The 22,853-nt window shown below is 39.9% G+C and overlaps 1 protein-coding gene across 1 annotated transcript; it reads left to right on the forward strand.

The window, feature by feature from the left end:
* The first annotated feature begins 1,026 nt into the window (after positions 1-1,026).
* Positions 1,027-19,660, forward strand: Mettl4 (methyltransferase 4, N6-adenosine). The gene is made up of 8 exons (XM_051190933.1): positions 1,027-1,464; positions 3,689-3,751; positions 6,186-6,555; positions 11,884-11,953; positions 13,001-13,175; positions 14,733-14,839; positions 15,199-15,290; positions 19,493-19,660. The coding sequence occupies exons 1-8, from the start codon at positions 1,066-1,068 to the stop codon at positions 19,636-19,638; spliced, it is 1,422 nt and encodes a 473-aa protein (XP_051046890.1). The 5' UTR covers positions 1,027-1,065; the 3' UTR covers positions 19,639-19,660.
* Positions 19,661-22,853: the final 3,193 nt, after the last annotated feature.

Raw genomic sequence — 22,853 nt, forward strand, 5'->3', positions numbered from 1 at the left:
AACCAAACAAAAAGATAACTTTGAAACTCAGTGAAATCAAGTAATTTAGCCTGAAAGTGGCAGTCTTAAAAAAACTGAGGAACAAAGACTAGTTCACGGTCACTTGTATAAGAAATTTGAGCATAAACGCTATGCTTATTATTAGCTATGCCTTTCACCTATTTCTTCTTCTGTTCCCTCTTAAAGTGTCCACTTCATTTTAATTAAATAAGCTATATCTAGAACGCAAAACATTGTAAACAGAGATGAAGTAGTTCTGAAAAACCTAGTTACTAGAGAGTGGCTCCAACAGATTATAGATCTCGATCTTTAATCTTGAAATTCTGACCCAGCAAACTAGTTAGTTTCACTCTAGTTATGCCAGAGAAACTAGATGCACTACTGATATTCCACTTTGCTTAGCTGGAGCAGTCGTTCAGTCTTACTGTTCTTCCATTGATAACTGTTAAGTAGGGCACGGATCGGAGTAATAGATGACAGACACCCTGTGGCAAATGTAGTTTGAAAACACAAAGGCTAAAACTCTTGTTGAAATTCTGTGGCCCTTTCTAGACAGCTTTGTGTCCTGTAAGAAGTTGAATTCTTGTAGTTGATTAACTATTCTTTGTCTTGACAGGACATCACCTTTTAAGGATTCAGGGGCTTCAATACTTGGATGATGTGGACTAGTAGCTCAATCCAAGGACTAAAACAGGACTATGGAGGGCATAGGGCATAGGAGAAAGGAGCATCAAACTGGAAATCCACATCCATCTCTCTAAAAGCATCTTTGACCAGGTTGGCTGAAAAATTTGAACGACCAACTCTGAAATGAAGAGACATTTAAAGGAGAGGAGCCCACCTTGTATGTTTGCATATCAGACCTACTTGTGTGTTCAAAGTACAAGATTATTGAAATACGGGACGTTAAGAACCTGATTTTAAAAGCTTTTTTTTTTTTTTTGTTTGTTTTTAGCGCTGGGTATCAAACCCAGCACCTCCTACGTCGAGCTACGCACGCTCCCAGCCCTAGTTCTGATTCTTGATTCCCAGTTGTTTTCTGCTCTATTTTTTTTAAAAAAGAGAATGTCTGTGGTGCACCATTTGCCACCTGGGTGGTTACTGGATCATCTTTCTTTCATTAACAAGATAAACTATCAACTTCTGCAGCACCAGGAGCCTTCCTGCAATAACAACAAGCCTACTTCTTCTGTCTACCTGGGCTCTCTTCAGATGGATGCCACGCCTCCTTTTGGAGCTCCTGCTCCATGCATTGGTCCTGATTCTACTACTATGCCAGGCAATGAGGATGAAGACGGAGGGAGTTGTGGAATGATCACCCAAAAATATGTTTTCCGACCTGAGCTATTTAAAGTCACCAAACCTTACATAACTTCAGCGGCTCACAAAGAATGCCAACAAAGTAACAAAAAGGAGAATTTAGTGACTGGCAATAAACAAGAAGTCTCCATTTCTGTTGGGAAGGTAGGAAGTTTTAAGGTTCTTCTTTTTTTTTTTTTAAACCATGAAACAAAATTTTAATTCCAGTATCTCAAATATCTTCCCATTTTCTAAGTATAAGGAATTAATAATGCAGAAGGTGTTAGCATACCCAAGAACAATTTTTATTTATTTATTTATTTTTTTGTTGAGTCAGGGTCTTGTGGGCTGCCCTCCACCTCACTGTGTGGCTGAGGGTGACAGACTTCTTATCCTCCTGCCTCCATTTCCCAAGCCCCCCGGGGTTATAAGCATTTGCCATCACCTACCTTTAATTTTAGATCCTAACATTCTAGAACAACACATTGCATGTTTCAGAAAAGTAAGCAGGGGCCTGGAGAGATGGCTCAGCAGGGAAAGGCGCTTTGCTGTCAAGCCTCGTGGTCTGAGTTTAGTCACCAGGGGCCACTTGGTAGAAGGAGAGAAACTGACTCCCACAAATTGTCTATCCAAGGTCTTACTGCATTCCCTGTTGTCTTGGAACTCATCTGTATAAACCAGGCTGTTTCGAACTCTTGCCTCTGCCTCTGCCCCTGGAGTACTGTGATGACGGGCACTTTGCCACCGTTGCCTGACAGATTTCTCATTTTAATGTGGGAAATACAGATGAGCATATGTGATGAATTCTATCATGATGGCATGTGCCTTATTATTATTATTTTTTTTTTGATATGCCAATGCAAATCACACAATGAGCCTAATCTTAAATCCTCTTACGTATTTAGCCATCAACAACTATTTTAGCCTGTTCAGAATCTGGCACTGCGTTAATTAGTAGCAGGTCAGCAGTGAAAAGGAGGAAGTTACAGCTCTTTGCTCCTGATCTCACAGTCTCTGCTGCACGTGGTAGTCAGGTACAGAATACTGCTAGTATTGGTTTGTCTGTAACCCTCAGAGCAATCCTAAGGGCCTTTACGCATTTGTAGGTATGCGTTTTGTATGTGTAGGAACACATGTGACTTGGAGTACATCTCTAGGTCAGAGGACAGTTTTCAGGAGCTAGAGCTCTGTCCTTCCACAATGGTGGATCCTGGAGATTGAATTTAGGTTCTTGGGTTTGGTGATAAATGTCATCTTGTCAGCCTTCCGAATACCTTTTTTAAGATATATTAAAATTAATTTTTTTTTTTTTATTTTGATGAGAGGTGTTTTGTTATGCTGCCAGGATAGTTTTGAACTTGGGCCTCCCGTCGCCTAGCCACTGGGATTGTCATCATCTAGCATCATACCTGGAACTTCTTTCTTTTCTTTTTTTTTATCTTCTTTTGGAAAGGGTCCAGGTAGCCCAGGTTGTTCTGGAATACACTGTGTAGCAAAGGATGACCTTGAACTCTTACCCCTCCTGCCCCCTACCTTTCATTTCCTGGCATTACAGACCTGAGATGCCATACCTGGCTCTGAGAAATTTTTTTCTTAAAAAAAAAAATTATTGATATAATGCATATGAGTGTTTAGCATGTAGATATTTCTGTGCAGCATGTGTATGCCTGCAGAGACCAGGAGAGGGCGTCAGATCCACTGCAACTGGAGTTATAGACAGTTTTGAGCCACCGTATGTATTAGTATTCAGGCATCTGTACTGGCCTGACCTTGGGGTCCTGACAGGATCCGGCCTCAGCTGCAGCCACTAAGAGCACCACCTGTGCACATTCATACTCACTGTGTTCCCTTTGAAAGGGCCCTGCGCACCCATCCTTCTCTCTCTCCCTCTCTCTGTCCCACTCTGTCTCTCCTCCTCTCTCCCCCCTCTCCCCGTCTCCCCATCTTTCCTCTCTCCTGCTGTTCCTGTCTCTAGAGGCCGGTCTCTAATAAAAAACCCCTTTCTCACGGCATCTTTCTCTCTGGAGCGCTGCTTTCCCTAAGTTACAATATGGATCCTGGGAACCAAACCCGGGTCTTTTGTAAGAGCAGCCAGTGCCCTTGACTACTGGTCTTCACTTCTCTGGTAGCCTACAGATGGTTCATGTTCAGAAGTGAAGAAAGTGGGGAGTAGGTAGCTATACCTTATGCATATAAACCGATTGCTAACTGTGGCAACAACTGCTTATGAAGAACCAAGACTCCTTCATATCCCATGGGCACCGATTTTGATCTCAATGGACCTTCTTACCTTCAAAAAAATAGGTAGAATACTAAATCTAACAGGTTTCAAACCGTCAACTTTTGCGATACGCTGCAACATTAACTTTTTTCTCGTTACCCTCTTTAGAAGCGTAAAAGATGTGTGGCTTTCAATCAAGGTGAATTGGATGCCATGGCATATCATACAAAGGTAGGTATAAAATATTTATCGATCATGTAGGGAGAGTAATACCAAGTGGCTTAAAAGTGAACAAAATATATCTTAGAAATAAAGCAATTGTTTTGGTCAGAATTAGAACTTAAGTGGTTTGTTTCTTGTCAGCAGTGAACAGTTTAAGCCAGTTTTTATTAACACCACATATCCTGTTAGTTTAATTAATCTTGTACTGCTGGCTAAATTCATTGAGGATGCTGCAGTGTTTTTACTCTTGGAGATTTTTCTCTCATGTGTTGAATTTAGGTTCAACAATAAATGACTGAACGTAGACTGTTATTTAACTTTATATATGCAGATACAACAAGAGAACAGAATGGTTATTTGTGGGTGAAAACTTGAAGAAAGATAGGGAGAGTAGAATGAGGCTCCCTTATATATGAAATCAGCGTGATAATGTATGTGCTTGTGCAGAGTCTACTCTGGAAAAAAAAAAAGCACAAAATGAATCAGAGCTCTTTAAAAGAATGCACATTTGTATTTTCAGTATTGGAAATGATGTGAGGATGGAATATGTAACATGGCAAATTATGAAAATAATGCTGAAAATTTACAGTGGGGGGGGGGGAAACCCTGAAAACAACAAAGAAACCCCTCAAAAGATTCAACATGAGAGTAAGTATAGCATAGCAATGGATGATAGATTGCTGCATGGAGGTGGTCTTCCGAGGGCCAGCTCCCATGATCATATTTTGATTTCTTGTATTATGATGAATTGTTGATTTTTTTGAATTAATTGTTTTAGTTAGCCTGGAAAATAATGAGGTTCATCATGACACTTTCTTACATATATCATTGTACCTTGCTCATATTTCACCCCCCCCCACTGCCTCCCAAGTAGTCCCCCTTCCTTTATGATGCATACACACACACAGAGTTAAATAATGATACACATGCATATGTCATCAAATCTACATTCTGGATGAGAGAAAACATGCCTATTTTTGTCCCCCTCCCCCTAATTATCTTGGTTTGAACATTTGGTAGATACTGTCATATTGCTGCTATAGAAGTTGTAGAATAGTTAGGTTATACATTGAATTCGTTTCCCCCTCCAGAAACTACCATGCTGTTTTCATAGCTGCTGTACAATTTTTGTATTTCCACCAACAGTGCATACAGGTTCTAATTTTTCCACATTTTCACCAAAACATTCTATTTCGTTTTTAACTGCCACTCTGATGGTATGGAATGGGATCCCGTTGTGATTCTGTGTAACTTGATATTTTGTATTTTTACTTCCATCGTGAGAAAAACATTTTGTAATCTCTCTTGTGATTTCATCTTCCACCTGCCTGAATTATTTAGGAGGGAACGATCTCATTTGCATTTGGGGTTGAGTTTTAGTTCTTCATCATTTTGTTCTTTATTTCTAACTTAAATCCTTTGGGGAGGGTATAAGATTAACTTCCAGTTCTTTTAAGTTTGTTGAGATTTGTTTCATTGAAGTATTGTTGAGACTGTACTGTGTGGGGTTGGTGATTGTGTTCTGTAACTGCTGCTCCTATGCATAGCTTTCAGAACTTCTCTGCCTGCAGAATTTGTGTTACTTGTTCTGTCCTTCCTGGTGGGCTTGATAAGATGGGTTTAGATCAGCATTTCTCCCGTCTTGAGAGACCATGATTACCTAACACTCCAGTGAGGGCTGTGAATAAGTTAGCTTACCATGAAGATTCACAGTCGCTGGCAGAAGATGTGGAATGTCTGGATCAGGACAAAGGACTCTGGCACAAGGAAAAGCGTGTGTGTTACGTGGATAGGTGCCCTTCCTACCCCGTGTTGTAGGGCTTTGCCGTGCAGAGCATAGGTGAGCATAGGCAGCGGATATTTTACTCACCACCACGTCCGGATACCTGGCAGAAACAGCCCAAGCAATGGAAAGTTATTTTTGGCTCGAAGCTTCATCATTTTTTGTATACACTCATCGTTACATTACTTAATAGGGGATTTATGAGGTGTGTTTCATTCTATAGAATTCAAAAGTATGCTGTTAACACCCATATCTCATTATACTATATAAAATTAAGCTAAGCTTAATAAGAATGGATTTTAATATATTAAGTAAGATATTCAAAGCACAGCAGGAATTTAATTATTTGGAAAATTATTTTATTCGTAACCTAATTTTATTTTTTGTGTATGGATGTTTTGCCTGCATGCATGTCTGGTGCCGTGTGTGTGCCTGGTGGCCTCTGAGGCCAGAAGAGTGTGACAGATCTCCTGGAACTGGATTGACAGCTAGTTGTGAGCAGCCACGTGGAAGTTGGGAATTGAACCCAGATTCTCTTTAAGAACGGCAAGTTCTCTCAACTGCTGGAGCCATCTTTCCAGCCTCTGGAAGATAATTTTAAAACCAGTATCATCTTAATGTACTTTAAACATTTTTTTTTTTTTTTTTCTTTTTAAACAGATCAGAGAGCTGATTTTGGATGGATCTTCACAGTTAATCCAAGAAGGTCTCAAAAGTGGTTTTCTTTATCCATTTGTTGGAAAACAGGATGGAAATAGTGACCACATCACTCTACCACTCAATGCTTGCAATTTGTCAGAATTATGTGAGATGGCAAAGCATTTGCCGTCCATGAATGAAATGGAGCCTCAGACGCTATGTTTGACAGAAGACGATACGTCTATTCAAGAGCTGGATCTGTTATCACAGGTCATTGAAAACAACTCTAGCTTTCCCAAAATGGTTACTTTAATGGGGCAGAAATACCTACTGCCACCAAAAAGCAGCTTTCTTTTGTCCGACATTTCTTGCATGCAGCCACTTCTCAACTGTAAGTAGTTTTTATGTTTGTTTTAGAAAAAGATACTTTTTCTGTCATCTCAGAAGTCAAACGTTTGAACTTTGATTGTAAGTTCAGTTTTAAAATGCTGACTTCTGCTCTATTGTTTATTTTTGAGACAGAGTCTTGTTAAGTGGCCCAGGCTGGCATGTATTTACCCAGTTGTTATATGTATAACCCAGGATGGCCTTGATTTCAGTTCTGCCTGCTTCTGCCTTAGCTTCCTGGATGCTAGGATTAATGTATGCGTCACTACACCTACCTCCTGGTTTTTGGAAGTCAATAAATTTTCTTGACAAATAAAGGGTTTAAAAAAAAAACAACTGGTATTTAAGAAAACAAACATAATAGTTACTTGCGCTCAGGAATTCAGAACACACTTGTGTTTAACCAAGAGTTTATCTACTGAAATGAAAACATTTTAGTTGTGAATATTAATTCCCAAATCATTACTATCCTTTATAATTTTTTCATTTCTAGCCTTTTATGTTACATTTTAAGTTTTCAACATCATTCTTTTAAGAAAAAGACATGCTAAGGAAAGACATCATTCAAAAGCACGCTTTCCTACTGGAGGTGGATTAATCCATCTGTTTTATACAACCAAGAACTTTTGCAGCACTGTCCAGGAGTTTTCCATGGGGATTTTGTTGTTTTGATTTGTTTGCTACTCCTGGGGCTGGAGAGACGACTCAGTGGTTAAGAGTGCTGGCTGCTCTCCAGAAAACCTGGGTTCCATCCTCAGGACCCACAGCTATTAACTCTAGTTTCAGGAGATCTGACGCCCTCTTCTGGCCTCTGAGGGCATCAGACACACATGTGGTATACAGACAAACCTGCAGGCAAAACAGTGGAGATCTATTCCTATGCAGTTTTGTCTGAATAAAAGATGCTCAAAACTCTTTTCGACAACTGCTTATTTACACTCATTTTAATTTCAAGATGACTTAAGAAATATGAAATTATCTTAGCTAAGAAATTTGACTTGGGAATATTATCTCTTACTGGCCAAGATCTCCCTTAGTTTGGTATTTACAAAGGCCAATGAATAAGACTATTATAATAGCTATTGTTTAAGCATTAACTATTTCTGAATTACTTTTATAGAAGACCACAGTGAGAACGGATCATTGTCCTACAGGTGTTAAAGGAAAACAAGTTTTCAGTTACTGAGCCTACCTCTAAATCATTTGTTACCTAACTTAACATTTTTTTGTACAAGGTTTAAAAAGTTGTTGAAGTCTATAATTACCCAGGCAGGTAGTCATACACACACCAAAACCTGTCAAGTTTGATTTCTATGCGTGCTTCTGAAGGCCACTGAGGATTAAGTGAGATGATTGTGTCAGGTTTTTAGCTCAGTGTTACATGTTGTTAATAAATTATAACGTATCCCAAGGAATGTGGTAGGTGAGAGGTGGTAATGTAATCAAGTTGAATTTAATCTGTTATTAGGATATTTTATGGCAACATTTTAAGTTATAAGCAACTGCAACATACTTTAGTATTGAAAACCTTTTAATTACTGGCAGGCCACCCTATGCCTGGGTGGTCAGTTATCCAGTGATAGTGTCTGTCATAAATTCTTCAAAGTAGATGACAGGGATGAGTTACTTAGAATGTCATAGTTTTCATTCTCGTTTCATCTTTTACATTAATAATTTAAAAACAACCACTTTCTTATTTTACTTATTGTATTATGTGTAGTTGGAATTTTCTTTGGCCTTCCAGCCAGCAAAGACATGGAGACTTATTACTAATTATAAATGCTTTGCCTTTGCTTAGGCTTGTCCACTAGCTCTTTTAACTGAATTTAACCTGTTTCTGTTCATCTACATTTTTGCCTCAGGGCTTTTTGCCTTTCATTCTGTATGTCCTACTTTCCTGCTTCTTCCAAGTCTGTCTGTCTGGCCTCTGGCTTCTCCCTGGCATCTCTCTCTCTCTCTCTCTCTCTCTCTTTTTTTTTTTTTTCTTCCTTCCCAAGACTAAATTCCTCCTCCTACTTACTCTCCCTGACTGGAAGTTCTGCCTATACCTTCTCCCTTGCTATTGGCCATTAAGCTTTTTATTAGACCAGTCAGGTGCCTTAGGCAGGCAAGGTAAAACAGCAACACACCTTTACACAATTAAACAAATACAACACATCTTTACATAGTTAAACAAATATTCTGCGACAATTATGTCTTTTATTTTTTAGAGTATACTATAATTACACCATTTCTCCTTTCCCTTTCCTCCCTCCACACCTTCTCATACATGCCTCCTTGTTCCCTTTCAAATTCACGGATTTTTCATTAATCGTTATATGCATGTATGTACGTAACCTGCGCTGTTTGTATAATGTTACTTGTGTGTATGTTTTCAGTGTTATAATTACATTCAAGGGAGATAAGTATACAGGGAGAAAGGAGAGTAAGATAATAGTTAAGGATATTTGAAAAAGTCATAAGGAATAAAGGCTGACCTTGAACTTACAGAGATCCTGTCTCTGCCTTCCAAGTGCTAGCATCAAAGGTGTGCACCACCTCCTGGCAATGACTTAAAATTTTTATCATACAAGTCTTTCACTTGTTTGGTTAGTTATCCCAAGGTACTTTATATTATTTAAGGCTATTGTGAAAGGTGTTGTTTCCCTGGTTTCTTTCTCAATCCATTTGTCATTTGTGATTTTTGTTAGTTAATTTTTGTAGCTACTTTGCTAAATGTGTTTATAAGCTGTAGAAGTTTCCCAGAAGAATTTTTAGGGTCAGTTGTGTATATTATGATATCATCAGCAAATCAAGATACTTTGATTTTTTTTTTCCTTCCCATTTTTTTTATTCCCTTGATAGTTGTCTTATTGCTCTAGGTAGAACTTCAAGTGCTGTATTGAATAGGTATAGAGTGGACAACCTTATCTTGTTCCTGAGTTTGGTTGAATTGCTTTGAGTTTCTCTTCTTATAAGTTGATGCGCTTGCTATAAACTGCCCTTATCACGTTGAATTGTGTCCCTTGTATTCTCCATCTCTCCAGAACTTTCATCATGAAGAGTGTTGGGTTTTGTCAAAGGCCCTTTCTGTATCTAATGAGATGATCATGTAGTTTTTAATCTTTCAGTTTGTTTATTTGGTAGATAAATTTACTGATTTTTTTTTTTTTATGTTGAACTATCCCTGTATCTCTGGAATGAAACCTACTTGGTTCTGTGGATGATGTTTTTAATTTGTTTGTGGAGAGGGAACAGACACTGAGGGAATCCAGAGAATCATAAGGACATAGTTTAGAAACCTGTACTCCATCAAACTAGAAAATCTAAAAGAAATGGATAATTTTCTCCATACATACTACTTACCAAAGTTAAATAAAGATCAGATAAACAATTTAAATAGACCTATAACCCTTAGTGAAATAGAAGCAGTCATTAAAAGTCTATCAATCAAAAAAACAGCCCAGCGTTTTTAAATTTTTTTTTGTTTGTCTGTTTTAACACAAACATCAACCAACTTTCAAAGAAAAGTTAATGCCAATATTCCTCAAATTATTCCACAAAATAAAAACATAAGGAAACTGCCCAATTGATTTTATGAAGACACAGTTACCCTGATAACCAAATCACATAAAGACTCAGTAAAGAAAGGATTAGAGACCAATTTCCCTTTTGAACATAGATGCAAAAATTCTTAATAAATACTTGCAAACTGAATCCACTGACGTCCATCCTTGATGTTAAGGCGTGTTTCTTGGATGCAGCAGAAGTATGGATTCTATTTTTGTATCTGTTCTGTTAGTCTGTGTCTTTTTATTGGGAAATTGAGACCCCCCCCCAATATTGAGAGAGATGAATGAGCAGTGTTTGTTGATTCCTGTTACTGTGTTCTTGTGGTGGTGGTCATCGTGGCGTGTATCTCTTTCCTGTTTCGACTTTCTGGTTTGGGATTATTTATCTCTTGTGTTTTCTTTGGTGTGGTGTACCAGCAGTTAGCCTACCTGCTTGCCTCTATCCTTATTTTAATTTTCATCCTTTAGCTCACTTACAAGCCTGTACATTTATTAGAATATATCTATGTTGTACAGTTGGTGGGGAAGGTATAACTCTTCCTTAGAATAAATTCCAGTTAACTAATGTGAATGGAATAATGGGCCCAGAAAATTTCCATTTGACAGATGCCATAGTTATCATTGAGTGGCAAAGTAGTGCGTGAGAGGAGGGTGCTCTCATGCTTTTAAAGTATCTTGGCATAAGGTAATTGCTCAGGAGCAAGAAAAGCTTGCTCATAAACGTACCATCAGTTGGTACTTTAACAGTGACAGTATGACACAGTTTGACATCCTGGATCACCCGTTTCTTTGGTATAGTGTGGCAGACTTACTTTGGTAATACTCTTGCCAGGAATAGATGGTCTAAATTTAGTAACGAGGCAATACCAAGCCCAAGTTAGGGACGTCTGTAATAACCTGAAATAGGAAATGTGATAACTAAAAGCAAAATGTGATTCTGATTTTGACCTGGATTTAAAAAGAAAGAAAGCAAGAAAGAATTTTGTGGTAACTGGAGGTTTCCTTATGTTTATCGTATCAACTATAAAACTGAAATTTCAAAATAAAAAGTTAAAAAAGGAGAACGTTAAAAAGTACATAGGGCCAGGAGGACCATTAATGAGGCTGCCAGACTTGTAAGGGGGTTTTCAGGTTGTTAGTACCCAGCTCAGTGGACCGTAGCCACCCATAGATGGCTCTGCAAAAGTCAGTGTGCACAACTGCAATTGCTGTTGTCTCACAGGCCCAGAGTTATGGTGTCTAAATAAGTACCACAAACTCTTCTGTTGTGTTCCTTTGTGCGTGTGTCTATAAAGTCCTTCCATTGGGCTGGGTCTGGCTCAGCTAAATAGCATGCTGAACATATCCAAGGTACTAGGTTCAAAAAGCAGTACTTTACTTTTGAAACACATTAATTTGTTATTATCATTGTGTGTTTCTGTGAACATGTGTAGAAGTCAGAGGACAGTTTTGTGGACTCTTCTACCCTTGTGTGGGGTTGAGATCCAGCTCAGATCAGCAGGTTTGGTGGCACTTGCTGGTCCCTCTTTAAAACTTTTTGTCTTAATTTCGTTGTGTGTGTGTGTGTGTGTGTGTGTGTGTGTGTGTGTGTGTGGCTGTGTGTGTGTGTGTGCATGCACTTGTGTGCTTGTGTATTTCTTATCTTTGAAGGCTTCTGGGGATTCAGCTCAGAGCTTGCTTATGAGAGTGTGGGCTCTATGGCTTCCCCTCAACCACAGTGTTTAGCTTTTAAACTCATCACATGCAGAGGATGGTTTTTGAAATTGTGCCTTTGATTTCAGGTAGTAAGACATTTGATGTAATTGTGATTGATCCGCCATGGCAGAACAAATCGGTTAAAAGAAGTAACAGGTACGTGGGAACGATTCATCTGTTCGTTTGCGTTCTGGAGCCCTTTGTCCTTTGTGCTTTCTAGTTTAGTATACAATAAACATGACAGCGGTTATCTGAGCTACTGACAGTGTGCTCATCAAAAAGTAATTTCCTTAATTCTAGATACTAATACATGTGTGAAACAGGGTCTGCAGCCGTCACTGAGGCCTAAGCTATCCAAGGTTTCTCAACAACGCTAAGGGCCGTCCTTTGCCTTCTCCCTGTCGCATGTGCCATACTTGTAGTTTACAGCAATGTGCCGGGAGTGAATCTCTGAGTTCACATACTTGCTTGTATTTTCAGTCTGCGTCATCTCAGGATGAGCGCAGTCAGCTACCGGGCTGGCCTTCACCCTTACTAACGTCCTTATAACTGGAGGAAGCTTTCTTCCCCTGTACTTGTGATGACTGCTTTTTAGTTTCTTCTCACCCTTCAGTTTCCCAGATGCAGCAATTCCTGTCTTGTTATAAACTCAGACTGACGTCCTTCCTCTGAACAATTATCTTTAGCTTTCTTTGGATTTTTGTTTATAAGGTGTGTGATAATTTTCTTTCTAAGTTGTAAGAGTGTAGATGTCTATATTTGTATCTACGTCTGTACCTCTATATTTTTTGGACCCACTTGAGAATGAAATAAGATAAAGATACTCTTAAAAATTTGAAAGTATGTTTGGAAAAAGCAGAGGTGCTGTGATGTCATCATAAGGCGCACACTGCTGGCCCCTAGATCTCCTATCACCTCGCCCAACCTCACCTAGCTTATTACACGCTGGAAAATTACCAAAATGTAAGTCACTTGAAAGTAATTAAAAACAAAACGAAGCAAACCAAAAACAACCCAAAAACCTACATCCTGGCAATTAAAAACTTGTAAAATAGAAAAATCGGGGCATGTGTAAGTGCCAGTGAATCCACCAGGTGTCAGTGTGACTCCATATTTACCACACATGAGTGGCTCCTGGAGCTTTGTGTCTGTGGGGTTGGTCCTTGAAGTTAATTTTCTCATGTTTTTCCTGTTCACTCTCAGGTACAGCTGTTTATCACCACAGCAGATAAAGCAAATGCCTGTCCCTAAGCTGGCTGCTGCTGACTGCCTTGTTGTTACTTGGGTGACCAACAGGCAGAAGCACCTGTGTTTTGTGAAGGAGGAACTATACCCTTCATGGTCTGTGGAAGTCATTGCAGAATGGTACTGGGTAAAGGTGAGTTCAGAAGTCAGCTCATCTGCTAACACAGTGTCGCGTACCATAGCTCACGGGAAAGATACAGACTGTCCTCACTGCGTCCACGTCACTGGTATCTTCATCAGGCTCCGATGAGAACTCTCTGTGCTTTGTGCCTGAACACCTGCCTTCCTGTTCTCAAAGTGTTTGTCTGTTTATCCCGTGTCTATGCAGTAGGGCCCCAAACTGCTGGCCTTGGGAGATCAGGGGGAGATAAAAGAGTAAAGTTATAGAAAACTCTAGTTTATTAAATAATGTCGTGTGTGTGTGTGTGTGTGTGTGTGTGTGCGCGCGCGCGTGCATATGTAATATCTGTAGTTTAATGAACAAGAAAGAATTTTGGGACTGTCTTTTCCACACAGCAGCTGCTTCTCTGCCCTTTGCGTTACCCATCTCCTTCCCCTGTTTATGGGGATGAGAGCAGAGAATAACAAGGCACCGTAGAGCACCTGAGAAGGTTGGGGAACCAAGAACCTTTTCTTTGTTTTTTGTTTTCCCCCTGTAATCCACAGTGTCTTGAGGACCATCTTGACCTTAGCTACCTTCTAGCTTCTCTCTCTCTCTCTCTCTCTCTCTCTCTCTCTCTGGAGAAAGGATCCTGCTAAGCTTCCAGCGTGGAATTTATAGTGCAGAGTCAGTCTCTGCACTAAACTGTGGCTCTGACATTCTGTCTGTCTGTCTGTCTGTCTGTCTGTCTGTCTGTCTATCTATCTATCTATCTATCTATCTATCTATCTATCTATCTATCTTGGTTTTCGAGATAGGGTTTCTCTGTGGGTTTGGAGCCTCTCCTGGAACTAGCTCTTGTAGACCAGGCTGGTATCGAATTCAACAGAGATCCTCCTGCCTCTGCCTTCCGAGTGCTGGGCTTAAAGGCATGTGCCACCACAGCCTGGCGAAGTTCTTTAACCTGAAGTGTAGAAGGCTTTATTTTTAACTACTTAGTCACATGGTTAGTAATCACTGGATGTTATTTGAGTGAATTAATGACTAAGTTAACAATGGCCTATTTTTCAGGGTCATTAAAAAGTGGAGATTGTTTATGTGAGAGATGATAACCGATATATTTAAAATATCCATGTTATGAGTTTTAAGACGTTCCTTATAGGCACATTGTCCCGTATGGTAGCCACTGTGACATGGAGCTCTCTAGTACTTGACTTTCACCCTTCAAGTAAAGAGATACTGTAGTGTTAAATATATGTTGGTTTGAAAGACCCACTATGGAGGAAATGTCATATATCATGATACCTGTTAAAATTGGTTGCATATGCAAATACTGTTTTAGATATGCTAGGTTAAATACAATTAAAATTAATTACCTTGCATTCTTTTAAGAAACTTATTTCTAGTGTCACTACTAGAGAATTTAAAATTATATATTTGGCTTACATATGTGGCTCATACTATATTTTTTATTGGACAGTCCTAGTGTGGAGGTTTAATAGCTTCTTTCTCTCTTTTTTTTTTTTTTTTTTTTGTGGAATCTGTATAAAAAAAAAAAAAAATTGGCTTTCCATGGTTCCTTCCTTTCAGATCACACATTCAGGGGAGTTCGTGTTTCCATTGGATTCTCCACACAAAAAGCCTTATGAATGTCTTGTATTGGGGAGAGTTCGAGAAAAAACTACTTCAGCATTAAGGTGAGAAAACTGATTTTTTCAAAATTATATAAATATAGGCTTTTAAAATTAATATAGTGATCACTCTGACTTTCCTTTATTTTTATACTTTTAAGTCTAAAATGGCCTAGAGCTGAAAAGTGTAAGTTACATAATAAATAAGATTTATATTAACTTTTGTTTTATCCAGAGTATAGTAGTTAAAATGACATCCTAAAGATGTTTGAATTTTTAAATCGATTTCCCTCATTGATTCTGTCTTTAAATTTATTTATTAATAGAAGTAATTACTATTTAAGAGGAAAAACGATGCAACTGTAGCACGTAATTAAAAGTTGTCCTTTGAGTAACAGTTTGTTATCTCGTTCTGTTTTAATTAGGAGCACAGATGTGAACGCGTCCCCTGTCCCAGATCAGAAGCTGATCGTCAGTGTGCCCTGCGTTCTTCACTCACACAAGCCACCGCTTGCTGGTATGTGTCTGTGAGGCAGAACTTTACGGCCTTGAAAGTAGCCAAAGGGTTGAAATTAGCGTTTGAACGGGGTCTGTAGGGTTGTGAACTAGATGTTTGTTTTAATATCAGAAGTGTAGAAAGTTCATTGCAGAACTTATGGAGTAGAGCGCGTGTTGGGTTGTGTTACCTCGGCTGTCCCTCGGCCCTCTCTCTCAGCCTTACCGTCTTTAGTAGCCTTGGCGGATGAAGGCTGTTGGGGCCTCAGAGGATGTAGTCCAGTGAGTGGTCTTGTTTTGCCCTCAGGTTTAGGATTCAGACCCAGCAAACCCCTTACTTGTTCTAAGGCCAGGAACCCAGCATAATAGATGTGTAGGATCCCCTGACCGTGGCAGTTGTGTGTCTCCCGAAGGCAGGCTGCCATTCCCTGAGGCTGCAGTGCTCAGTGCTGTGCCCCTCATGGAGTGGAACTCAGCAGCAAGGACTAGCGGCGAGTGTTGGCCTCGGGCATCGGCTCACACGCGCGCGACTTCTGGCTCTGCTGCTCTGGCCGGTTACCTGCATCTTTTTCCTTCGCCCTCATTCCCAGACTGAGTAGTGATATCTAATGCTGCAGAGCGGTAAGAATCGCTGTCATTGCCTTACAGCGCATTTAAAAGTCAATAAGTGGTCTTACTCAGGGAAGTCCTTGAGAGCCTGGATTTGATATTGCCAGTTTGCTTTTCAGGTAACTTCTTCAGGAAGATAGTTTATTAATTTGATCATTACTACTTAAAAACTATGGCCTCTTTTTTTTTTCTTTTGCAGAATATAGTTCGTGAGTTAGGAAAAGAAAACACAAGGAAGGGAACTCAGGGGAGCTGGGAGAGGGCTCAGTGGGTCAGTGCTTGCTCAGCCAGCATGAGTTCAAGTCCCCAGCATCCATGTAAATAAAAAGCGAGGCTCGGCCATGTGTGCCTGCGGTCCCTTCATGGGTGGCAGAGGCAGGCTCTTCCCAGAGCGCTCACGGGCCGGCCACTCTAGCCAGATGCTGTGCTCCAGTTCAACGAGAGAACCTGTCTCAAGGGAGTAATAAGGAGGACACCTGCTCTGGTACTTACATGCCGAGTGCCCACGCCACACCTGTGTTACACAGATACACACCCACACACACACAACAAATGAAAGAAAGTGGACTCAGGATTTCTGTTTCCATCGTTAACTTTGCAAAGGAGTCCTTGCAGTACCTTTAATTTGAGAATCACTCAGATGTGTCTGACTATTCTTTGCCTTAGAAGGATCCTCTGAAATCTCACACTTGGGACTGCATAAATACTGATGCATTAGTTTGTGTCCTGGATGAACTCTGTTGCTCCTTGAAAAAGGATGTATTTAACACCAGTTGTACTTTCAGGAAATATAATTTGTATACTTCAGTTTCGATTATCATTTGGTATGCTCCAAAACTTATTAAGTCATTTGCTTTAGGATTTATAGTTTGCTATAAAAGATTTACAAAGAAATTTAAGGCTCCCAGCCTTCCATTCTGAAATAGTTTTTAATCTCTTTGTCATTTCATTTGAAATAGAGTAAAAATACCTTTAAAGATCACTCTTAAGAGAAGATTTAAAGACAGTGGTGACTTAAAATGTCTTGCCCTGAATAGTCTATAATGTGCAGTTCTGCCGTACTGCCACTAGATGGCAGCACAAGCACATCTTTTTAGACCGGAAGCCATTCCAAACTCAAAGTTGTTATTTGTGGGTAAAATCTGAATGACTCAATATAGTTAATCTTCAAGCTTTGGCTACATAGTAATATGCAGGAAGTATTTGTGGTACTTTGTTTTTGAGCTTATATTAGTTTAGGTTATGTGTTCTGTCTATAGAGAGGTACAAGTTAAAGCCATCAGAAGGTGACTTAAAGATTCCTGTGGTAAATTTTACAGTGAAATCATAACTCGGGGGGCTTGCATGATATATATATATATATATATATAATATATATATATATATATATCGAACTTCTTCTTGTGAACCTTATTAAACTGTTTCATGTAGTCTGAAAACATGAACTGTTCTCTCTTGCTTCAAAACCTTAAGGTATGTCTTCTTAATTAAAAAGTCATTTTATACGTGTGGGTGCTCTGTTTGTATGTTTGTTCATCAGATGCCTGCAGAGGCCAGAAGAGCTCATTCAGTCCCCTGAGTTAGAGTTACAGATGGTTGTGAATCACCACGAGGATGCTGGGAATCAAACCCTGCTCCTCTGTAAGAGCAGCAAAGGTTTTTTCTTTTTCTTTTGAAAATAGATTCCCTTCTCATACAACACATCTGATCATAGTTCCCCCCCCCTCAGCTCCTTCCGGATCTTCCCCACCCCCCTTCCCCTCCAGATCCACTACCCATCAGTCTCTTGTCAGAAAAGAATAGGCCTCCAACAGATAACAACCAAACATGACAAAATAAAGTGCAATAATGTAAAGTCAAACTATCACATTGAGGTTGGACTTAGCAACCCAACAGGGAGAGAAGAGTCCCAAGAGCAGGCAAGAGTCAGAGGCTTCTTATTCTCACAGTTGCAGCAGGTGCTGTTAACCGCTGAACAGTCTCTTCCACCCCCTCATCAGGGACGCCTTTGCCAAAAGAGACTCTGGAGCCTAAGTAAACCGCCATCTTGTATCACTGTACCTTAGCTTGTGTTAACTTCTAGAAAACAGAAGGGGGCTGGGTAGCGCAATCTTACGTCACTGTGTCTTAGCCCATGCTTACTTATAGAAAATAGAAGGGCGGTTGGGGTTTTCTCCTTTAGGTCTCTAGAGAAATTTTTCTCTTTTATGTTGTCCTGTGTTTAATTCCGTACTTTTGAAAGGAATAGAGTCTTTTATGTCAACATCTAAAAGCATACCAAAGCCTAAATTTGAGTTAGTTCAATTGCAGGCAGTAACAGCTTTTAATTTCTCTTTGACTTTTGGTAAGTAAGAATATTACTCTTGGACAACAAACAGTCTGAAACACTCACAATGTTTTTAATAGTAATGTAATAATTTTGTTAGTTATCTGGGCTTCATGTGATGCATTTTGATCACATTCACTTCCTCTCCCTCCCCAGCCCCTCCCAGATCCACACCTTCTATATTATGTTTCTAACTTTACAGATGTTACCTTTTAAACCTTTCAGTTATCCCCAAAGAAGCCACGAGGCTGGAGGTGTAGCTCAGAGATGGAGTGCCTGTCTAGCATGTACAGGCCTTGGGCTGGATCCTTACTTCCCAAGTAAAAAAGAAAAATCTTGCACAAGCCTTGTTTGTCATTCTTAGAATCTGATAGGCTTCTTCTCAGGCCAGCCTAACATAGCAACGGTGAACTGTACTCTGCCTGCTGAAGTTCTTTCTTCTTGGAACCATTTTTATACCAGATTCCTGTTATGCGGCTAGTAGAGCCACCAGAACATGATCAGGGTTAGAATGATTTAATTGTTTATCTTCTAAGTGGACAAGTGCTTTTTAAAAAAAAGTTGCTGTGGTTTCCCTTTCTCCCAGGCAGTGTGGACAACAGTTACTTAACTAATCTAAATGAAATGTCTTCTCTCCAAAAAAGATGATTTTTCAGTGTAATAGTTATGAATACATAAACGAGGGCCTCCTTAACTAGAAATAGCGTGGTGAAATTTAGGCAAAGAACTATAGTGTGGGAAAAGACTTAGATCTTCCAAGTTTCAGCTCTGGGACTGTAGTTACGACTTTTGAATACTCCTGTTTGTATACAACTCTTTGCTTAATTATTTCACTAAAGTATGTGCTAAAACTAGACTTATAGTTTATCTTCATTCAGTTTTCAAGCAGATCGCCTTCATATTGTTTTTAAATGCATGGGTTGTATTTATTAAAAAATAAAGTAAATGAATTCTCAGGAGAGGTGTGAGCAGCATTGGAAAATTGGAGGGTCAGGTCTGTGGGCGTCAATACCCTTGTTTCCCTTTCCCTTTCCTTTCCCGTCTGCAAATGAAAAGCCATAAATCTGAACTAGTGCAGGTTGCAGTGGTGCTGCTCCTAAGCCTGCAGGTGCTTACTCCTTTAGCAGAGCCAACCATGATATGCTTGACTCTAATTTGCTGTCTGTCTTAAAAACCAAAATACCTGCCTCTTCTATCCTTCCCTGCTTTAAAAAAGGACACCGATTTTTTTTTTTTTTTTTTTTTTAATAATTGATGATTTTTTTTTTTTTTCTTTTCTTTTTGGGCAGAAGTACTGAAAGACTACATCAAGCCAGGCGGGCAGTACTTGGAATTGTTTGCTCGAAATTTACAGCCGGGTTGGATGAGTTGGGGCAACGAGGTCCTCAAGTTCCAGCACGTGGATTATTTCCTTGCTCTGCAGTCTGGACGCTGATGGTAAAAGTTGTGCTGCGTTTCCCCAGTGTGCTTAGACTGTGAGCTTTTAATGTGCGTAGACTTCGGCTTTTCAGCAAGTGACCATCCTTCGGGCAGTTTCGAGATGAATTCTACTTCAGTTGCACTAATACCTTCCCCCATTCTGGGTTCTCTACAATTAAAGAGGTAAGCAGTTAGTGGAAAGACCTGCCTCTGCCGCCAAACGAATTTGGAAAGCGTGTACTGTGGGCTCCAGACCATGAACTTGCCTGTCGGTATTGTTTATTTGGTGGTGTTAAAAAAAAAAAAAAATAATGGAAGCCTCATTCCAGAAAGAGTCAGAAAGTATTACCTGAGTCCAGATGTCTGCATGTGTTTAAACACAGAAACCCCGGCTCCATTGGAGCCCGTGTGCTTGGGTGGCATTAACTTGCAGTACCCAGTGGTGGCAGCTCGGTCGGGCAGGGCCATGCACTCTCCAGTCTCCCAGTGAGCAGCTTCTGCCATGCTGCCTTTGTGTTATCTCCATGCCTCCTGTCTGGCCTGAAATTGCAGCCTCGGCAATATCAGAAAAAGTACTGGCCAGGTAGTTGGTTTGTGTGTGGGCTGAACAGTTTGGACGGTTTGGGAATGTTTCCATTGCATTAAGAGTCACTATTTAAGCACTCCTTTATCTTTGCCTTTTTCTACAAGAGAGCTTAAAGATATTTCTTATAGAATGTCAAGAAGTAAACACTGATATAGTTATGAAAAACTGTTTAGATTATAGATTTTATACAAATAAATATTTTTATACCACGGTGGTTTTGATTTTCTTTCTTTAGTGCTGGGGATTGAATCCAGGCTTCACTTATGGTTGGCCATTGAGCTAAACCTCTACCTACTTACCTACCTACTGTCTGTCTGTCTGTCCGTCTGTCAGTCCATCAATCTATCCATCCATTCATCTATCTATTATCTGTCCATCCATCTATTATCTATCTATCTACTATCTATCTACTATCTATCTATCTATCTATCTATCTATCTATCTATCTATCTATCTATCTCTGTTTTTCGTCTGTGTAGCAGCTCTGGCTGTCCTGGAACTCACTCTGGAGAGCAGGCTGGCCTTGAACTCACAGTTCTGCCTGCTCTGCCTTCCAGGTGCTGGGATTAAAGCTGTGTGTCACCATTGCCTGGCTTCTAAAATGTTTTGATTGAAAGGATTCTTTGAAAAGCATGTTGATAATATGTACTCAAAAATTATACATTTTTTAATTGAAAAAAATTTCATGTAATATATTCTAATCATGGTTTCCCCTCCCCAACTTCTCTCAGATCCTCCCCGTCTGTCCAACTCCATGCCCTTTTTTCTTTTCTTTCTCTCTTTAGAAAATAAACAATAGATTCACCAGTCTTCATTGTGCAGAGAGTTGTACATCATGCACAGTCATCTACATCATGGCCCTTTGCAATGGCCCTTTTCATCAAGTCCCCTTCTCCCATCCCTGATCCCTGGCAAACAGTGATGTGTTTTCTCACGTTAGTCCTTCTCTTATATAGTGGAGGAACTGTTGAGTCCGGGTTCTTTCACCTAGCATTTAGAAAAAGCGTTGATAATGTTTGCACATCACTGTTTACTTACAAAGTGGTTAGACTGAAATTACTTTGACAGACTTACTTAGTTTACTCACCAATTTAGTCAGAAGTTGTTTTGAACTTTATCTTTTGAGGGTGTAAGGTTAATATCAGAAACTTAATTTTATGCTTGTAGACATAGCCTTGTTAATTAAATGGAAAAGGAACATTAAACGTGAGGCAAACTTTTCAGGATTTCATTTGAAATTATTCTCAGCTTCTTGTATTTATTTAGATTTTTTTTGTGTAGTTTATGGAAACATTTTATTATTAGCATGTTTTTGGAATTTTTTCATCATGAATATTGGTCCTTGAAAGAGAGAAATAATTTTTTACTCAGTGAGCCCTGCATTCGACTGGCAGGAGTTAAAGTGTCAGCTCTAATTCTAAGTTCTGTCACCCTTGGGCCTAGTTACTGAGCATTGTTGATGAAAGGATGACTGCAGAGTCTACAGAGGCATACCTTACATACTCCATGAGGAAACGAGTGGGTAGTGTGGGCACTATACTTGCTATTGTTATCACTCAGTTTTAGCCAACTGACCTGGTAAACTTATTTTGAGGTTTTTTTTTTTTTATTTTCATAAAGGGCTTCATATATTACTTTGTGACTTCTCATTAGGAGTGGTGGTATATTCCTGTAAAGCCAGTACTTGGGAGGTAATTGGAAATGCAGTGCCATCTTTAGCTATATAGCTAGCCTAGACTGTAGAAAAGCCCTCTCTAAAACCCAAGCACATGACCAAGGATTTCTGAAATGGCTCTATTGCTCTCTACACCTGTGAAGTTTCATTGGCTTTTGGACTCAGTGGAGAACGTACATAGATTCATAGTTGGTCATAAGCCATCCACACGAAGCTTCCCTGCTAACTCAAGAAACTTATGCACCCTTGGATGTCGTGGCCTTTCTTTTTATTCTTACCTTCCTTATAGAGTCCTTTGGAATAGTTAATCACCTTTTGGGAAATCATTCAGCCACCTCCCCACACCCCCTGACCTCTGTGTGGCCGTGCACACACATGTGTGCCCGCAGCACGTGAAAGCCAGACCTACCTTGGCTTTTGTTTCTTAGGCGCCATCTTCCTCTTCTTGTGAAGGGTCTTCCACTGTCCTTACAATTACCAAGTAGACTACGCTGAATGGGCAACAAGCTCCAGAGGTTCACCTGTTCTGCCTCCCCAGGGCTTGGTTTACAATCATGGACCACTCTACCTAGCATTTGTTCATGTGGGTTTGGGGTTATAGAACTCAGGCCCTCATGCCTGTAAGGCAAGCATTGCCTAGTTGTTCTTTTGTTTGTTTGAGACAAGGTCTCACTCTGTAGTTCACTCATTTCCCCTTCCTCCCCCTCCCTTTGTTTCTGTCTTCTCTTTACAATTACCCTGGGCACTGCTGTCAGTAGCACTTTGCACATACAATGGCCATTTCAGCGAGTGCATAGTCTGAGGCCGGCCTGACTAGATTTGGATACCAGTTGGCATATAGCCATAGCAAGTTAGGCCTGAGTCTCCCCATCCACAGAGCTGAACCAGAAATGCTTGTTTATTTTCATTTCCAGTTTCTGTTTATGAGTGTCTTGCTTGCATGTATGTATGTGTACCACGTGTATGCTTG

The sequence above is a fragment of the Phodopus roborovskii genome, unplaced genomic scaffold, assembly GCF_943737965.1.
Source record: "Phodopus roborovskii unplaced genomic scaffold, PHOROB, whole genome shotgun sequence".
Classification (NCBI taxonomy): domain Eukaryota; kingdom Metazoa; phylum Chordata; class Mammalia; order Rodentia; family Cricetidae; genus Phodopus; species Phodopus roborovskii.